Source organism: Sorex araneus, chromosome 4 (assembly GCF_027595985.1).
Source record: "Sorex araneus isolate mSorAra2 chromosome 4, mSorAra2.pri, whole genome shotgun sequence".
NCBI classification, from domain to species: domain Eukaryota; kingdom Metazoa; phylum Chordata; class Mammalia; order Eulipotyphla; family Soricidae; genus Sorex; species Sorex araneus.
Genome location: NC_073305.1, coordinates 21,055,143 through 21,076,115, shown reverse-complemented (window position 1 = coordinate 21,076,115; position 20,973 = coordinate 21,055,143). Strand labels below are relative to the sequence as shown.

The window sequence follows — 20,973 nt, the reverse complement described above, 5'->3', positions numbered from 1 at the left end:
TGTTTCTTTGGGTTGATTGTTCAGTTCATTTAAGCTATTCATATTCCACATGAATGAAACCATCCAGTTATTGTCTTTCACTTTCTTATTTTACTTAGTATAATCACCTCAATAGCCATTAATTTTGTCTCAAAGGGTACACAGAATTGCATTGACTATGAACAAAATGGTACTAAATCCAAGCAGAATTTTATATACAAGGTGCATGAATTTCTGTTTTTTCCAGTTCCTACCAATGCAGAGGCTTTAGTACGCTCTCAAGAATAACCAATTTTGAAATCTCCTGGCTCGCACTGAATCAAATCAGGAATGGGCAACCTCACCCCATTTCCCTGTGTTTCCCGTAACTCAGCAGTCATGCCAAGGAACCGCCTCTGGCCTCTGGAGATGTTTCTGGACCCCAAAGTCACCATCCAGTTAAAAAATTAAAAAAATAAATTAACCTCTATTCCTGGAGTGCATGGCTGCAAATTTTGTACTATACACCACTGATATATCAAGATACTAAGAGTAGTACAACACATTTGATAGGGTGTAAAGTAGAAGGCAACCCATCTCGGGGGGGGAAATATATGTGTGTTTGTGTGTGTATGTGTGTGTGTGTGTGTGTGTGTGTATATATATGCACATAAGACTCAACCTTTGACAATTTAGTGATAGCTTTTATAAGGGATTAATGACTCCAGGGTGAAACAAAACTATCTTCACACACTTTGCTCCAAGGAAATTTTTTGGGATCATTTTTAGTATGTTATGTATAAATGTGTTGAATGATTGTATGGGTCTGTAGACTCTAATGGTTCTGTGGTAGCATGTTATCCAGGCATGAAACTGGGGTTCCTGAATTCAATGTAGCATGGTAATAAATTTTTATTGAGATAATAATATTGTAAAATTGTGTATAGAGTTCAGATATAACATTATAATTCAACATCTGTATTGTCTAAATAAGTGTTTTCCAGCCATTTTCAACTATAGCCTTTTGTTACCTTGTTTTCTTCCTATGGGCCCCGTCTTACCATTTGGCCCCTAGTCTCTTTATGTGGCCCCTGCCCTACCATTTGCCCCCTGCTCCAGCCTCCCTCTGTGATCCTCTATTAATGCAATTTGCACCTGTGGCCATTTTGGAATATCCTGGGGGACTAAGAGTTCCATATGGCTGCTCCATGCAATGATTACCACCAAATGTCTGATTGCCAGTATCTTTCTAGAAAAAAAATTAACCTTCACTTATACATGGAATTATTATATCCTACTCTCATAGGTTCTTCTGAAGTGGAGCAGGAGAACTGAATGGGGGACATCTCCAGTGAGGGCAAAGATGTAGGAGAAGTTGGAATGTGATGATGCAGTCACAGATAGGCAGGCCTTAATATCAGAGCTTAACTAGAATGTTAGAGCTTTCAAGAAAAAATTGTACTTCAGAATGGCAATGCTTGAGGTTAGGAGGAGAATCCATTTGGCAGATCTCTTCGATCCAAGATAATTTGTGAAGAGGACCCCGGCCAAGTTCTTTCAGCATGCATACACACAGACGTGTGGGCAGTGTACTTTAGGATCTACTGCACCTACATCTATGGAGCAATGGTTAATGATTAGTTCTCTACATGTCTCCAGATTTTCTGGTGATATTTTTTTGGTTTTTGGGTGACACCCAGGCGATGCACAGGGTTCACCCCTGGCTCTGCATGCAGGATCTACCTCTGGCGGTGTTCAGGGGACCATATGGGATGCTGGGAATCGAACCCGAGTGAGCCGCATGCAAGGCAAACGCCCTACCCGCTGTGGTATCGCTCCAGCCCCTTCTGGTGATCTTTTTAGTTTCTTCAAATAAAAAGCTAATATTAAGACTCGGAGAAATATTAAAAGAAAGTTTAAGACTCTTCCTTCAAGTTTTTTATTTCCCCTAGAAAGGAAAAATGTGTTGTGTTATTGAAAGAGGCATTTGATAACAGAATGAGAGACTAACACCCAAGAGTAGTAGAGGTAAGGACCAGGAGGTCTGCTCCACAGCTTGGAAACTGGCCTCACATTCTGGAGGAAAAGGCAGCTCAGATAGAGAAGGGAGCATCAAGTAAAGGATGTTGGGAGGACCCTTTCAGGTTGAAATATGCATGCCAAAAGTAGACTATAGACCAAAAATGATGGCTGCTCAATACCTCTATTGCAAACCAGAACACCAAAAAAAAAAAAAGAGAGAGAGAGGGAGCAAAAGGGAATGCCCCACCACAGAAGTGGATGGAGGGGAAGGGGTGGTGTTGGTGGAAGGGATGCTGGGACCATTGGTGGTGGAAAATGAGCACTGGTGGAGGGATGGGTACTCAATCATTGTATGACTGAAACACAAGCACGAAAGTTTGTGAGCCTTTAACTGTACCTCATGGCTATTCACTAACAATAATAAAAAAAATAAAAAAAAGAAAGAGGCACTTGAACAGGATATAAATGTATATGAAATACACAACTCAGAGCAAGAGTGGTAGAAGTTAGTATTTACCTAAGTCACTCTATGTTTAGTGTTATGTGTGCCTGTCATTATCCTGGAGAAGAAAAATAAGCTTCAAATATCCATTAAATTCTTTGAATATTCTGAATCAGTCGGAAACATTTATGTAAAATAATTACAGAATATGGTCTTGCTAAATTGCAATGAAATTTCAACATACTTGTAATTTTAAGAATAGAATACTTAGATTGAAGCAATCCAAAAATCTAAATAGTTTATTGACATAATTTTGTGTTCCTTGATATGTGGGTTCATATAAAATTTCTGAGATTTAAACTAAGTGCTGAATATGTGTGGATATCTTCTTTTACAAAGGATCATATATGACACAGATAATTTCAAATTATTTGCAAAAGTTCGCTAATTTGCAGGGACATGTCACACTACTTATTTAAATCAAAATAAATTTTAAAATTTTCTAAATACAGATCAAGTAAAATTAATTTTAGTTTTTTGATTTTTTCAAATGATTTTAGCAATGCTAAATACATAACAGATATATATATACATATATATATCAGATATACCAGCTAAATTTTAAGAATGTACTCTTTAAGAAAGTTTATACACTCACAATCAGTATATACCAGGACAGTAAAATTAGTTTAATGGTACACTCAGGTGAATATAGTTGCAATATTTTGCTTTTTTCTCTGTTTTAGCATCTTCCCTTTATTTCCTTACTTGTTTTTCCTACTTTTTATTTTAATTGATTCTTGGATTCAAACTTCCTATTGTTGACCTTGCTATTTTTGAGGAACATTTCTACAGAGAGGTGAATAGAATGGGGGAAAATACGAGTTTTGCTAATTTGCCTCCAGCTGATTTTATGCCTGGAAGCAAGTCAAGCTAATGGTTTTAGTGTATGTCTAATTAAATCCTGTGCTGTTGGTTTCTGTTATGGGTATTAAGTTACGTACCTTGTTATCAGATTCTCTGATCCAGCAGAGTTGGGCTAACCTTTGGGGAATCATTTTTAGGATGTTCACTTGGTGTTCAGGTAACTATTTTGAGGCAGTATGATGGTCTCTGTGCAGTTAAATAGACTTGATTTGTAAAGATAACTTATTTGGGATCTCTGTGAGATTTGTTAAAGTAAGTTATTTGGGGTCCCTCTCTATTTTGTTTCAAAAACAAAATGGCAGGCAAATAAGAGACATTCGCAGGAATTCTCTTCTCTTTTCTATTAGGATTCTTTTCTGTGAGGAAGGAAAAATTCCCTCTGCATTTTGTTTTCTTAATGCTTCTTGGATTTTCACCAGCAGGTTTATACAGTCTGCTGCTTGCCTCTCGGATTAGAAGAATGCTGGCATATTTTAACAGTTTCCTAGGATTCAAGAAGCCTTTAATTAACAGCAAATTGATGTTTTGGAATGTTACCAAAATTGTGAATACAAGATAGAACGGAGAGATGGACTTCTGTTCTTCCAACTTTGGGGTCTTAGAATAGGGTCAAAAGTGTGTTCTCCCTTGCAAATTATTGGTTTTCTGCTCATTTGCAAAGGGGTGCCATTATTGGCATATTATTTCACAATGTGCCTTCTAAATTCTCCCTACTCTTGGCTGGAAAGGAGGCAGGTGTGGTTGAACGCTCAGAAGCATAGAGGTGCTGACCAGTTTTGAGATTTCTCCACTTGTCGACGGGTTTCCTGGTTTTAATCTTCCAGTTGCCAGGGCAGTCAAGTATGGCTTCTTGTGTTTATGGCTGTTTCTTTTCCATGCCAGGTTCATGTCAGCATGTCTGCCAGAGTTTGGATATGGTGAAAAACAGCAGTTTCATGAAAAAATGACTTAGACTGAAAGCATACCGTGAGCCAAAATTGATCCGAGAAGGACGGGGATACATTGGGCAGCTTTTCCAGTCAATCGATCTTGATTGTAGATGTGTTGTCGACTCAACTCTGAGCACTAGACAGCAAAAGAGGGGCCAACTGAGTAGTATGAAGTGTTAGCAATGTTAGCTGCTACTTTAGCAACCAGTTAGTTATAATCCAATGATGAAAATGGAATGACTCTATTTGTTCTCTCTGCCTAATGGCAAATATGCTCCTTGACTAGTTCCCAAGTGATGTCAGTGCACTCTGAGGCTTGAGTTTTCCAGTGATCCTCAAAACTGGCCCTTCGGTCTCGAAGGAAACCTTGGTGTTTTTATGAGCACTGTGTCTCTGATTGCTCCTTTGCTCTCCTCTGCAGGTGGTACATGCCAGAGCCCTGCTCTCCCAGCCCTGGTTCGTCCACCAGCTCCTCCTCTGCAACCATCGCTGGATATTAAACCATTTCTTCCCTTTCCTCTGGACACTGCCGCTGCAGTCAACCTCTTCCCAAATTTTAATGCGGTAAGTCCCATTTCCAAATTGACATGCCAAGAGCCGGTAAATACCAGAAAACCTAGAGGCTGGGGATAAGTTGTGGACACTGTGTGTTTTTGTTCCAGGACTTGTCAAAAATTCAAGATGTTACCGGGTTCTGTAACATCACCAGAGCCTGGCTCCTTCATGGGGAAGGAAGAGTGGTTCAATTTGATTGAGCTGACTCTAAATTCATGTCTCTCATTTAACGTCTTTCTAGGGAAGATCCATAATTTTATTATTTTTGTAGAATACAACAAATGGAAATGTAATGAGTTTATTGGGAAAATTCATTTGAATTTAGTTTTAGTTCTGCAAACTTCAATGTGTGTTTCTTACTGGACCCTGTAGTTTTAAAATCTGTTATTTTTCTAATTTAATAGAATTAATAAAGAGGACCCTGGTAATCACAGAATTGATACATTCCACATAAAAAGCACATTTTCATCTTTAGCTTAAATTCAGGGTTCTGGTAGCAAGAATTTCCCATTCCCTTCTCTTCTTCTTCTTCTTCCCCTTCTCTTTCCCTTTCTTCTTCCCCTAGCCCCTTCCCTTCCTTCCTTTTCCTTCTTTTCCCCTTTCCTCTGCCCTTCTCTTTCCTTTCCTATCCCCCTTTCACTTCCTTTTCCTATTTAGCTCCACCTCCTCTTGCCCTTTTCTTTCTCCTCCCTCTTGTCTTCCCTTCTCTCTCTTCTCCATCCCTCTCCTTTCTTATTTCCTTTTGCTTTGCTTTTTTCCCCCTATTCTTAAATTCCCTTTCCTTCTTATTCTGCTCAGTCACTCAGGTTATTCTTCATCATTCACGTGTGTTTGCTTTATTTTTTTGAGTTGTATCTACTGACAGATTCCTCATATTCATCATCATCCTTTTTGTATCTGTTAGGAGGAAGACTATTAGAATAAAAACAGAAATAGGGGTGAAAATATTAGAAACCAGTGACTTTTTTTCATTTATCATCAGACTCAGCTTTCATCAGTTGCTAAAATGCTGTTCTGAGCTTATCAATGACTGGCTATGTCAGCACAAGCAAAGCAAAGAGGATTAAGATAGGAGGTCACTGAATTCCCAATGATTTAAATAATACAGATTACTTCTGTAACATCTTGCTCCCAGGAGGGGTTAAAAGCGTTCTGCCAGCAATTGCATGCATTTTCTTTCAGCAGGCAGAGGTGGGTCTTATTTTCTTTAATAACTCTGTCAGAAGGGCTTTGGAATTGCCAGGGAAATATGGTCTGGTTTGGGAGCCAGTCCTCACCAAAGAGCAAGGGAGACTCACAATAATCTTTGCATTTTGGGGGATGAGAGGTTATTTGAAGAAATCCTATTTTGAAATCGAAGGTGCATAAATAGAGTAGCATAAAGATCATATTTCTAAATTTGAGGCTTCTAATCCTGGGTGTTTCAGTAATAGCAGAGAGAATATTACTCAGTATCAAATTCCTAATTCTTAAATGACCACAATAAAGTCCCCTGGGCTATTTTTCTCTGAGTTCTTCATCTGCTGTTCTGTTAAGTGGCTTCCTGGCACAGTTCTGCTTCCCAGACACCAAAAATGATCCATCAAGGTGCTATACCTAACATCCAAGACCACTTGGCATCCTGAAACTCAGGTTTCATGTCCATTTTTGAGCAGACGAGGTAAAAACCTGGAAGGTTGTAGTAGGCTGGGCTTAAATTTTTTTTTATGTCTTTTGGGAAACATTAAAGGCAAAATGATTAATTTGAAAATAAATGAATATTGTTAGAAAATAAAGATAAGTAATTGTTGAATTCTACAACACAGTAGGAACCTGCTTACTTATTTAAATTAAAGAAAGAAATGTGAAGATCTCTTTCTTTGGGGTTCTACTGGTCAGCCATTTAAGCTCTAATATGGTGGTTGAGTCATACTCCAGCTCAACTGGCTAGATTCAAATCTCAGAGCTGCTACTTACTGTGGATACATCCTCAGGGTAAGTCACAGAGTTCCCACATGTCTTTATCTTCACCTACAAAATGGGGCAAACAATTTATTTCTTTTAAGAGATTAATAATAAGTTCATCAATTGCCCATAGAACCTTCTTATTTATTTTTTTTATTTTTAAATTTATTTATTTTTAATTAGAGAATCACTGTGAGAGTACAGTTACAGATTTATACACTTTTGTGCTTATACTTCCCTCATACAAAGTTCGGGAACCCATCCCTTCACCAGTGCCCATTCTCCACCACCCGTAAACCCAGCGTCCCTCCCACCCTCCCCAATCCCATCTCCCCCCCACCCCACCCTGCCACTGTGGCAAGGCATTCCCTTCTGTTCTCTCTCTCTAATTAGCTGTTGTGGTTTGCAATAAAGGTGTTGAGTGGCCGCTGTGCTCAGTCTCTAGCCCTCATTCAGCCCGCAACTCCCTTCCCCCACATGGCCTTCGACTACAATGTAGTTGGTGATCGCTTCTCTGAGTTGACCTTTCCCCGGAACGTGAGGCCAGCCTCGAAGCCATGGAGTCAACCTCCTGGTACTTATTTCTACAGTTCTTGGGTGTTAGTCTCCCACTCTGTTATTCTATATACCATAGATGAGTGCAATCTTTCTATGTCTGTCTCTCTCTTTCTGACTCATTTCACTCAGCATGAAACTTTTCATGCCCATCCACTTAAGAACCTTCTTATTTTTGAATGTGGAAATTCAATTTCTAATTGCAAAGATATATTTTGACACTTTTTTCTCTATGAGAGATTTTTGTAATAACATTTATTCTATTTAAACTGCTAGGTCCTCTGTTTTTTTAACAGCCTGTTGCTTATGTCACTTCTTTCTGAGGGTAGAGATCAGGGTGCCCCAAATTAGATGCTTTGGATGCAGAATTCAGATCTATAACACTTCATTAAGGAATATCTGAGTTCCTTATATTTTATTTTCCTCATATTTCCCTCATACTTTAATGTCATGAGTTATCCATCAGCTGATAGTGGGGCATTTTCTTAGCCATTATGTTATTTGTTCTCATAGATATTCAGGAGATGGCCAGCACTTAGCATAACCATTTAAGTCCTCATCTCTTAACATACGCAGGAACATCTTGAGGCTGTCAGCCCTGTCTGAAAATTCCATTCAGCTATAACTTACCTGCTAAGAAAAGATAAACCACACAATACCTACCAACATTCCCCAACCTGATCATTTTAAAATAAAATTCTGTATCATTTTGGGCTCTCTATTATTATATCTCTCATTCAAGGACATGAGTATAGAATCATATATTTGTGATGGGTACGGCAGAATGGTGAATGAAACTTACGTATGTCATGACTGAATTTTTCTGATAATTGTCCTTAAATAATGGCAAAAGTCTTTAAATCATTAGACTTCATTATAAGTCCAGAAAAGCAATGAAAGATCTGTGAACGATAAGCATAGCTGGGGAAGAAAGAAAGCAGATATAGGAGCTGAGAGCTGATGTGTGGATCTAAACAAGGACATTTAAGAAAAGTATTGGGATCCTTTTGTTGCCTAAAACCAAATTTTAAGCAAAAGCAATATTTCCTTTAAGGAATCAAGCAGGGATATTTGAGGACCTTTCAGACAAAATGTAACTTTTCTTTGACTTTATCATGTACTGGCCCAAACACTGATCTCTCAAGACTCTGGAATTTCAGTGCATAGTGCCATTCTGAACACAGTGATGTCATTTAGTGTTTCATTTCTTGAAGGAAACTGCCTTCAAGAAGTTTCAAGAAAACTAGATTAAGTGAGTTAATGATTAGGATAGAAATGTTCAGAAGTACAACAGCTTGATACTGAGTCAACTTTGCTAAGCATCTACTCTATGCCAGAGATGCTGATAAAACTTTAATGAACTTCCATGAGATAGTTCCATTTGTAAGGGAGAAGTTTAATAATGGAATGTTTGTTAATGGGGGTTGTTTTTATAAAGAAATTTGGACAGGGCAGAAAATAATATCAGGGTAAGGAGTAGAATGGTTTATGAGCATCCTCATGAAGGTTTGGTAAGAAGGACAGAAACTATTCTAGGCATACAAACAGGAAGGGATTTAATATAAGGATTTAGATGCTTACAAAACCTTTAGAGGTTCTGAGCAAACAAAGGTCAGAGAAGGCAGTTGCTGGCTCTCAGTTGTCCACTGTCTTTCAGGGAGTCAGGAAGTTACAGAAATGCAGGACACCCAGTAATCCTAGTTACTTTCATCCAAATCCCTTTAAGTATCTTTCTCTAGTGGATTCTAAGCCTGAACACTGTTGGCAGAGATCATGGGGACGTCACCCTCAGGCTTGTAGTACTTGTGAGATAAGGTGGACAAGACAGAAGGCAAAGCTGGTCCTCTAGCAGAAGACTTGACATGATAGAGTGGAGAGCTCTGTTAAATCAAAAACTCTTCAACATGCCTGGGGACAAGAGGATACACCCACTGAAACTCCAGCATCCTGTTCCACAAACTTAAATGGACTAAAACGTCTCCTCGTTTTGCTTCATTTTATTTTGTTTCTTTAATGGGGGAGCTGCTGTTTGCAAGTACTGGGAATTGAAGCTAAGAGGACTTGGATGTGGTTTAGAATGAGAGCTCATTACTAAAATCTCCTCCACAATGTCCTTCCAAGGTTTCAGTTTCCCTTTTTGTTTTTCACTTATCTAACATATTTTTGATATCCTCATCAGTGGTTATGGGAATAATAAGCTTTTAAAATATGCTTGAAATATATGATTTGTTGAGAATGTCCTTATGGTGCCTGAGTCAGGTTTTATATCTGATTTCCATGGATGTACTTCCCCTTGGCATAAAGGTTATATGAGTAAACTCACCCAGTGTAGTGGCACATGCCAGCAACTTGTTAAGTAGCATGTCCTTGTCCTAAAGATGTTCAAGAAAGAATAAGGAGATTTAAAAAACCAAGAAGCAGAAGGGTATGGAAATAAAGGAGAATAACTTTCTATTTCACCCAGTTAATTTTGATAAAGTGTACCTTTTAAAAATTTTGAATATCACCCAGCTGTGTGATATTGGTTATGCATTAGGGGTTCACTCCTGGAGGGCTTGGGGGACTATATGGGGTGCTGGGAATAAAATCTAGGCTACCTACATGCAAGGCAAGCACCTTACCCACCATTGTATCCGTAACATCCAAAAACCAAGTTAGCATGCAAGTTTGAACTCTAAGATGTTCTTCTGTCTGTTCTAATTTCAGTAAGGTAGAGGAAGTAAATGACTGGGGGAAGAAGAGTGTTAGAAAGAGATAGGCTCAGAGAGAAAACATGTCACTCTTGTGTTGCTTTTACTATTTCTCAAAAATATCCACTAATCTAAATTGTTTCTGTGGATTTAATTTAGATACTGCTCAGCATGTTCAGAGTTCTATCAGTTAGGGAACAAGCATGTAGATCTCATGTAATTTATAGCAATGGTATTGTATGTTCAGGTACCTATGCTTCATTGGGAATCATGTTAAAATATAGATAACAATTCATTAGTTTTAAGGCCACTGTCATCCCGTTGCTCATCGACTTGCTCGAGTGGGCACCAGTAACGTCTCCACTTTGAGACTTGTTACTGTTTTTGGCATATCGAATACGCCATTGGTAGCTTGCCAGGCTCTGCCATGTGAGTGAGATACTCTCGGTTGCTTGCTGGGCTCTCGGAGAAGGGCAAGGAATCAAACTCCAGTCAAATGCATTCAAGGCAAACGCCCTGCCACTGTGCTATCGCTCCAGCCCTAGTTTTAAGGTGAGGCATTTAAACTGACAGTCTTATACTTCACCATACTGAAATTTACAACCTGTATGTGTGTTTGTGGGGGGTGGGTGGGAGGGTGATACAGGTAGTAGCAATGTATGGATAATTGAACCTGTACCTTAGTTTGATTTTTCTAGGGTTGTGTTTCATCTCCCTGAATGTGAAGAGCCTCACCTGGGGTAATATTGTGCAGGACTTTGTTTATAGCTATTTATTGAATTCTTATTCTATGTCAGGTATTTCATACTATCCTGTGTATTCCAGATGATTAATGGTTAAATTGTTTCTTTGAAAATTTTAAGCCGCTTTCTGTGTGACATTTAAAATTGCTGATGGTAACAATACATGAATATTTTTCATTCATTCAATTGTTGCTTCTTTGTACATGCTCTTGAATTTCATGAAATGATTCTATGCACTAAAATCATATACCTGCTGAAAATAACTTAGAACATCTAGTATAAGATAGCACTAATAATTATAATGCAGAATATGAGGCAGGAGAACAACAATGAAGAAGAAAAGAAGGATTAATAGGAGGAAGAGGAGAAGTAATGGTCTTTACAGCTATGCGTTTGGCATTCATAGTTGTTTGATTAGCAACCTTTTCCATTGCTACTGATAAAAACATCTGTAAGTTGAGACACTAGTTTCAAGATTAATCTATGTGGAAAAATTAAGGAGAAGCTTCTCTCTATAAAGAATTTTGTAATTAAGTACATTCCTATGGAACTGAGTACTACCTGAGTTCAAAGAAATGAGAGGTCACAAGAGAAGAAGACTCCTTAGAAATCTTCACAGGAAGCTATGTGGCAAAGGGTAAGCTTAAATTTATAACTAAAATCAGTTTTCTTCTGAAATACTGTACATTAATGTAGCAATTATAGAGCTGTAAATGTAGCAGAGTCATATACAATTCTTGATGAAAGCTAGCCTGTTAGCTCTACAATGAAGTAATGCACAACAGACATTAGATGAGAAGTAATCATTACAGTTTTAGTATAAGAAACATGATCAATGAAATATCTTACTAGATTTTAAAAATATATATAGTGCTGTAGAGATAGTCCTGGAGTTAGGACACTTGCTTTGCATGCTGCAGACACTGATTCAACCCCTAGTATGTGCAAAGGCTCTGAGGACAGAGCCAGCAATATCTCTTGAGTACTGCCAGGTATGCCCCCATAACACCTTCCCCCCAATAGCTACAATTCATTTTTTCACTTATTAATTTATTTTAGTCTATCTAAATTCTATTGTAAAGATGGCAGAAATAGTACAGAGACCAAGGTTTTTGTCTACATGCCATCAATCCTGTTCAATCCCAGGAACTATGTATAATCCTTTGAACACTGTCCTAAGTTATCCTAGAACATAAAATTATAGATGCAAATTTAGATGATAGTTTAAAATGTTTTCTTTATGTTTCATAACTGCTTAAATTTCAGGAGTGGGGTAGGTTTGTGGCCGCACCTGGCTGTGTTCAGGGCTCAATCCTGGCTTGGTGCTCTCGGATAACATAGGCCAGTGCTCAGGGGACTGTATGTAGTTCTAAGGATTGAACAAGATTGATGGCCTATAAGACAAAAACCTTATTCCTTGTACTATTTATGCCATCTCATTTTCTATACCTCTACAATAGAATTGCTACTTATTTATTGGTACACTTTACCTCCTTTCCTTTCAAAGGTTGTTTTTGTCTATTTGTTCTCAGTGGCTTTTGTTCCTCTAATGGCCTTTCATCCTCCAGTCAATGATTGGAATCACAGAAGCAATGTGTATAGATTTCCATTTGCTACCTCAAAGAGTTATTAATTAAATTCAGTTTACACTGTAATAATACCTCTCACTAAGCTTTTATAGCTGCTGTTACTAAAATAGGTTGGCAACCAGGTTTAACTTATGGCAAAAAAATTAAATTGTCATTCTTAGTCACAAGAATAAATTGTTCGGGTGAGAAATGCCAAAGTGAAGAGTATTGATTGCTAAGTTCCCTTTTCTCTGAAGGTAGATGTAATAGATTGCCAACTAGTTCTGTGCATAAAGTGTGTCATATTTGTATATAAAAACCTTATCATAAGCATCTGCTTATGAACTCTTCTATGTCTTAATACTGAAACAAATAGACAAGCATATTTGCTGGACTCTTTAAGTTCCTCTGAAACTACAGTTACAAAGATTTAGGCATATAAAGCAGATTCTCTCTTCTGAGGCCTCCGAAGCATCACCTCTACTAAACCCTTGATTTGGGACTTAAAATCACATATTTCATGTGAGCCCAGAATTCCAGAGAGGAAAAATCCATCTATTGTACGTCATCATGTAGCCCCAGCAGAAAACATTCTTAGACCCCCTTGATCTATCCATAGGTGCTAGACTATTCTATAGTATTCCTAAAAACCTGAGATCTAGAATTTTACTTTGATCTGCAGCAATATTAAACAAGCCTATTCTTAAGTTCCCTGCACTAGATGAAGTGCTCTCTCTTTGGAGTCAATTCAGAATTTCTGTAATTCCTATAAGGAAGATGCTACATAATATATTGCCTTTTCATAAAAAAATATATTTGTAGATCATCATTTAAATGACACAGACTATTAAGGAAGGATAAAAGGTTTTAAAAATCTAACTTTAAATGGTCATTGCATGCTATCAATATCATCTATATATAAGCAGAATTATAGATTAGAGAAAAATTACTTTATCTTATTCATACAAATAGATAATACAGCACAGGATAGGTCAAGTAACACAAATGTATCATCTTATAGTTCTATAGACTGCTTAGTTTAGAGATTCAAGTCCAAAGCAGTGCCACTTACAATAAAAATTGCTGATCTTTTGCCTGCAATTAATTGTAGTTTCTTCTTTTAGTTGTCAAATACTGCTATACTATAATAGTTATAACTTAAATACTTTGCTATACCTAAGATGATTTAATTCCAGGAAAGTAAATTATTTCTTTAATGATAGTCACTATGGTCGGACAATGAATATTAATGTTGTACGTGGAAATAATCGTTAGAAGGTATAGATAACTTTAGGTGGTAATAAATAAGAAACCTGCTTTCTGTCCTAGTAACAGTAGAAACTTCTTTGATTTTTGTGGGTCCCCCAGTGGTACTCAGGAGAACTATGAGCTCTTCCCAGAGATTTTCAGTCAACTGAACCAGGGATGACCTGAACGGATCTCAGGATTACTTGGAGTCTACAGAACCACACCTGGCAAGGTGGCACCTTAACTCTGTTCTGTTGTTCCAACCCACAGAGTAGGATTTTTTCAAGATACAAGGCTCATCTGCATTCAAAAAAATAGAAACAAAAGCAAAACAACACTAAGCTTTGAGTTCTATTTTTAATTCTTTATCTACCAAAAAAACACTAATTCACATTCCCACATCTATAAAGCTAAAACAATCATATGAACCTCCTGAGTGCCCATAGGTGTGAAAGTTTAAAAGTAGCACTTAAGAAAGTGGGTTATTAAGACCATCAATCCAATTAATACTTTTGGTGCTGGAACCCAAATGTACATTGTTTGTTTGTTTGTTTGTTTTACGACCACTTCAGTTAAGTTGCTTGTCTTAGAAAGTGTTAGTATTCTGACTTGTGGTGCAATTTTGGTAAAATTCTGCAGTTAATTACAGATGAGCAAATAGCCTTCTCAGTCTTTGTGGGGGAAGGAAACTGGGAGGATTGGGTTTGTGCCATTCTGTACTGCTTAAGGGGTAATTCTGGGTCTATGCTTAGTGGTCACTCCTGGTTGTAGTCAGGGGTTCATAGAATGGCGGGGATGGAATTTGGGTGTCTGCAGGAAAAGCATGACAGCCTATTGAGGTATCTCTCTGGCCTTCAGTCTGCCTTTTGAGGGAAGTTACCTTATTGCTTCTCCCCAAACACCAAGATAACGAACAACAATAGCACTATTTCTCACTCTCAATGAAAGGAATGAGAACATTTTGCCAACAAGACGTTTGTTTGAGACACAGGCCATCCAGGAAGTGTCTCACGGACCCTACTGGTCTAGAACTCTTTATAGCACTGCCTTGAGCTAAGAAGAGGAATTGTGTGTCCTAGCATGTAGATTTTATAGGGACTTAAGTAAACAGTTTTTTTTATCTGATAAAGGTTATAAATCATTGTGGCTTATTCATTTTAATTTTTCCTGATAATTCATTTTTATTAGATTTCTTAAAAATATTTGCCTAAATTTTATGAGGCAATATTAATACTCTGGCAGAGAGTTGAGAAGCATTTTTGGTTATTTCTTAGGCTTCTGTAAAAAGTAATGGGGACTTTGAAGAAATGTAGGCAATTTGGACAATATGTGGCTGAGAAAGCCACTTTAGAGTTTGATTCAGATTCTTTTAACTATACCCAATTTCCTTTATCCTGGTGATGTGTGGAGGTGGGAAATAGCTCACTTTGAAACTCATAAATCAAGACTCCTCAAGGGTGGAAAGTAAGGTTAATTTGCATTTTGTCTCTTGCTGAAGCATAATCACTTATGCCACAATCTATATGGAATTTTTTGGCAAATAATAAATTGAAAGATTAGCATTTAATTCTTGAGTGTTCTTCTTTGAGCACAAAATATGTATTATGCTGAAATATTTGTGGATATCACTGTTTGATTGATTGATTGATTTAAATGAACACTTGTTTTGTGGGAACTTCCTGCTCTGGGGGTTACCCTGGCTATATACTCAGGGTTCACTTCTGGCAGTGCTCAGGGAACCGTGTAATACCTCCATAGATTGAATCTGACCTTTCTACATGCAAACATGTGCTCCATCCAGTTGAACTATCTTGCCAGCCCTTGTTGGGACTGTTTTTGTTTGTTTGTTTGGGAGTCTGACTCTGCACAGGGATGACTCATAGATCTGTGTTCAGGAATCATTCTGGTCAGAGCTGAGGGTCCCATTTCTATTTATTTATTTATTTATTTATTTGTTTATTTATTTTTTACAGACTTACAACTTTTCGTGCTTGTGTTTCAGTCATAAAATGCTTGAGAACCCATCCCTCCACCAGTGCCCATTCTCCACCATCGATGATCCCAGTATCCCTCCCACTCTCCCACCCCTTCCTCCCCACCCCCCCACCCCACTTCACCTCTGTGGCAGGGCATTCCCTTTTGTTCTCTATCTCATTTTGGGTGTTGTGGTTTGTAATAGAGGCATTGAGTGGCCATCGTGTTTGGTCTATAATCTACTTTCAGCACACACCTCTCAGGGTCCCATTTTTAGTGTAGGGAATCAAACATAGGACAGCTGCATGCGAGGCAGGTACTTTACATGCTGTACTATTTCTCTCGCCCCTTGTTAAGATTTTTTTTAAGAGCTGAAAAAATATGGAAATTAGAAATAAATTTGGAAGGGAATAGGAAAATTTGATTTCTAAAGTTAAATTACTTTTAATAGAAACCAAATTGATTAGATAGAATAGGCCCGCTATGTAATATGTAATTTTAAATACAGATTTTCAAATAACCTCATACAGAATAACAACATCCTGTATACTTTATAATGCCATTTGTTTTCTTAAATAATACATCTTCTTAATACCAATGTAGTTTTCAAAATGGACTTACTTAACCCTTAGACTATTGATAAGACCCATCGAATATACTTTGGCTTTGAGATCCTGGTTTGAAATGAAGCAGAGAACCAAGACATGGTTTAAGCCTACAGTTGGTTTTTAGGCTACTTATCTAAAATCATAGTTTAAAATTTTAGTGAAGAATAATTCTCAACAAAATATTAGCAAATAGAATTCAACAACTCATCAAAAAGATCATACACCACGACCAAGTGGGATTCATCCCGGGGATGCAAAGATGGTTTAACATCTGGAAATCAATCAACATAATCCATGATTCAGATTCTTTTAACTATACCCATATCAATAAAATTTTAGTGAAGGAAATAATCTATTATAGGCATGAATGTGTATATTTGTTCATGTATGGAATTTCTTTTCTTTTCTTTTCTTTTGTTATTTTTTTGTTTTTGTTTTTATTTACAGCTTATTCTTGGCTTGATCTCTGTGCTCAGAGAACATTCCTGGCAGGGCCTGGTGACCTTGAGGATGCTAGGGATCAGAGACTTATTGGCCATGTTAAAGGAAAGTGCCCTACCCACTGTACTATCTCTCTGGCACATTATAAATGTTTCTTAACTCTGTATCATACCTAAAAATATTTAATATAGGTTTGTATGAAAACAACTGACATGTATTTTATCGTTCTTGTACTATTTGGATTTAATTGTACAATAAGTCAGAAAATATAATGACAAAGTTTGGCAACTTCTAGAATTAAATTTAAGTTTACTTATTAAAGTAGTAACTTTTTTTGAAAAATAATGGATCCTTTATGCCAATTTTGGAACTGATTTGTTATAGAAACTCAGAAAAAATTCTGAAACAACACTAACAGTTTATTGCTTAGTCCCCATTTTCCCCTCCATCTTTTCTTCTTCTCTCCCTCTATTTCTTCTTTTCCTCCTTCCAGCATTATTTTTGTATGTGGGTACTTGCTTGTTCCAGGAATTATTTAAAATTGTATTTATTTATTTAAATGAATCACCATGAGGTACAGTTACAGACTTATAAACTTTTGTGCTTACGTTTCAGTCATACATGATCGAGTACCCACGAGTGCCCATTCTCCACCACCAATGTTCCAAATTAACTGGCATTATTTGCTTTAAATACTTGTAGATTAAGTAACGATAAAAAATCAAGTTAAATCTATTGACTCTATAATTAATATAAACCTGATGAACTTGATGACCATTATATACTTCTTTTGACTGGAGCTATAGCACAGCGGGTAGGGCATTTGACTTGCACGTGGCCAACCCAGGTTCGATTCCTCCATCCCTCTTTTGAGAGCCCGCAAGCTACTGAGAGTATCCCGCCCACATGGCAGAGCCTGGCAAGCTACCCGTGGCAAATATGATATGCCAAAAACAGTAACAACAATCTCACGAGGGAGATGACTGCCCGCTCGAGCAAATTGATGAGCAATTGGATGACAGTGATACTTCTTTTGCTCACATCAAGTTTTATCATATAGAGTGATGGGCAAATTAATGCAACCAATCAGTCACTGCAAAATTAATGTAGCCATTCAAATACTGTCATTTTCTTAATTCTCAGAAAACATCACATTTATTTATGCATGCTTAAAACAAGTTGATCTAGCCAGCAAATTTAAAATGTGAAGTGAAGAGGCTGGAGTGCTAGAACAGAGGGTAGCGTATACCTGTCTTATGTGACTGACCAGGGTTCAATCCTCAGCACCCCATAAGGTTCTTCAAACCCACCAGGAGTGATACCTGAACATAGCCAGGAGTAAGTTGTGATTACCCAACTCCCAAATTTAAAAAGAAGACAATGTCAGTTTGGTACTTAATTTTCTATTGAAAGCTCTGCATTTTTCAAGGAACTGCTATGTTTAAAGAACGCCAGTTCTGAGTGTTGATTTTCATAATAAAAGCAGGAACCTTTGGGTCTACAATATTACAGAACTTCTGACTGAAATAAAAAAGTTCAATTTAAATTTAAAGTTGATTCAGTGGATTACTTTATGTATTCAATTTGCTATATAAATAACATTATTCTACATAGTTTTAGTAATAGCTTCTATAAGCCTCTCTCCACCTCCAAAAAGAAAAAGAAAACCAACTTCCTACTAACAGCTACTTACTAACCCCAAAGAACCACAAATCAATTTTTCCCACACAGAATTTAGTGATCAGGTATATTATCAGACCATGTTTGAATACATTCAATTTGAACTGAATTAGAAATATATATATATATATATAACATAATGAGACATTTCATAAATCTTTAGACACGACATTGTCTTCTTTTTATTGTTTTTAAAACCTTCAATAATTCACGTGAAAGTTTCTGTAGAAGATGTGAAAGCTAACATACTCTTTCAAGAGGAAAAATACATATTAAAAATAGTAACACATTTTTAGTTAATTAGCTTTACAAAGTGCTACAAAATGAATTTCACTATGTACTGAGACAAACTTTTCTTAGTAACTATTAATAAGTCCAGAATGAGAAGGAAAAGCTCAGCATCTTTTATTTTAGGGAGTTGAGCATTTGGGCCATAGTTGACTGTACTCCAAGTTGTTGCTCAGGGCCCACACTGTGCTGAGGAATTCAGTGATGTCCACCACATAAGCTATGTTCTTTAATGCATTTAGTATATCCCTAGCTCCTCATTTGTGTTTGAAGAAAATTTAATTTAATTTGAATGTGGTTCAGGTAACAATATTCAATAAAGTTAATTTTCATGGATTTGGTGAACAAAGTTATTGTTCCTTCACCACTAAAGTCCCCAAGAGCCTTCACACTGTCCCTGTGTCCTTTATAGTCTGCCTCTTCACTTCTCTTCTCTGCTCCATACACACACTGCTTACTAGATTTAGTTTTACAACCACAGGTCAAGGCTTTGACCTCATTCAATGTTTTCTAGTCTCTTGTTTCTCTGTATGCTACAAAATGAGTTCAAATGCTATTTGTTTTTCTCCCTCTGACTTATTTCACTTAACATAATAATCTCAACAAGTTCAAACCAAGTTTCAGTGAGCTGAAAGATTCCATATTTTTATAGCTACATAGTATTCCATTGTCTACATATGCCACAAATTTAAGCATCTATTGTTGGACTTTTGAATTATTTCTGTATGCTGTTTGTTGTCAGCCTTGCAAGCTTCCCATGGTGTATTTATATGCCAAAGCCAGTAACCAGCTGAATCTCATTCCCCTGACCCTGAAAGAGCCTCCAATGCGGCATTGTTGGGAAGGCCAAGAAGAAAGAAGCTTCTAAAATCTCAGGGATAAGACGAATGTAGAGGTTACTGAGACCGCTTGAGCCACTCGACGATCAACAGGATTTCATGTTTTTGTATGTTTATTGCCATAAGTACTGAAAAGACCACAGTTATGTATGCATATTTTATATTTAATGTTTTGGCATTCTTGGGTTAGATACCAAGAAATAGGTTGTGTGGAAGCACTCTGTTCTTATTTGTGTGTGTATGTGTGTGTGTGCATGCGTGTGTGTGTGTGTGTGTGTGCACGTGCGCAACACAGCCACTGGTGCTCAGCGCTTACTTCTGGTTCTTTGCTCCTAACAGTGCTTGGGGGACCATTTGTGGTGTCAGATATTGAACCCATGTCAGATATAGGTGTGACAAGTGCCTTACAATATGTCTGACCTTCATAATTTTTTGTCTCTATACTATTTTCCATAGATGTTGAACTAGATAACATTCCAGTCAACAAAGAAAACATTTTTCATCATATCTCTTCCAACAGTGGTTGTTTCCAGTCTTCTTAGAATATACCATTTTCACTGGTGAGATAATATCTCATTATGGCTTTAAAATAAATTTGAATACATCATTTTAATCTGTCTTTTTCTTAAAACAAATGAAAATGAACTTCTTTTTCCATATGATTACTGAATTCTGAGTCTCTGCTGAGAGGAAAGTTAGAGAAGAGAAAGGACAGAGAAAGAGGTAGGAAGGAGAAAGATATAGATAAATATTTCCTGTGCATGAATTATATGAATTAACACTGTCAAACTGACCTCTTACCCAATGCATTATACAGATTTAACAATTCCCATCGAAGTTCCAATGATATATGTCAAGGATTTAGACAAAAATCTATTTAATTTTGCCTGGACTCACCAAACGCCCAAAGGTATTCTAAGAAAAATCAGATGGGAGGCATGGTAGTTCTTGATAATAAATTCTTGTACAAAGTTATAGTAATCAAAATGGTATGGTGCTATATAAAAGCCACTCTCATACCAATAAGATGCCAGTGAGAGCCATAGAAAATTCAGCAGTTTGATTTTCACTGATTGATTTATATTGGGAGTTTTTGAGTGGACATTATAGAAAATGGAGATATTTACCTGCCCTTAGATTTACTGAATGTATGTTGCATTATATATCTTATCTTAAATCATCAATCATGTGCTTAAGAACAGATTACGAAATTTGATTAAAATACTTCATAACTAATGAAGAAAAACAAAAAAAGGTCTTTTCTTTCTCATATATTGTGCCACCTGTTTATTTTTATTAAACTGGTTTAGAAATCTATTAACATAGTTGGCAGAAAGACAGGCATGAGCCTTACTCTAAATAGAGCCAAGAAAACCCAAAAGAACATCCTGAATAAAAATACTCACCACAGGAACAAAGGAAATGTTCCAAGTTGAATTTTGGCTCCTAATGCTTTCTCAGAGATTTAAATTTGACAGAATAAAAAATCTGTTTATGTTTAATTTATACCATTCCATATGCTTTTTAAAATGTCGATTACATTATGCAATTCCTTAAAATTT

General features: G+C 37.0%; 1 protein-coding gene across 2 annotated transcripts in view; it reads left to right on the top strand.

Annotated features, from left to right (window-relative positions):
- LOC101546873 (zinc finger protein 385D) overlaps positions 1-20,973 on the top strand; it is a 340,402-nt gene that overhangs the window by 84,887 nt on the left and 234,542 nt on the right. For both annotated transcript variants that reach the window (XM_004603822.3, XM_055135051.1), the window contains exon 2: positions 4,700-4,842. In XM_004603822.3, coding sequence (XP_004603879.1) covers positions 4,700-4,842 — 143 coding nt within the window. The remainder of the gene's footprint in view (positions 1-4,699; positions 4,843-20,973) is intronic.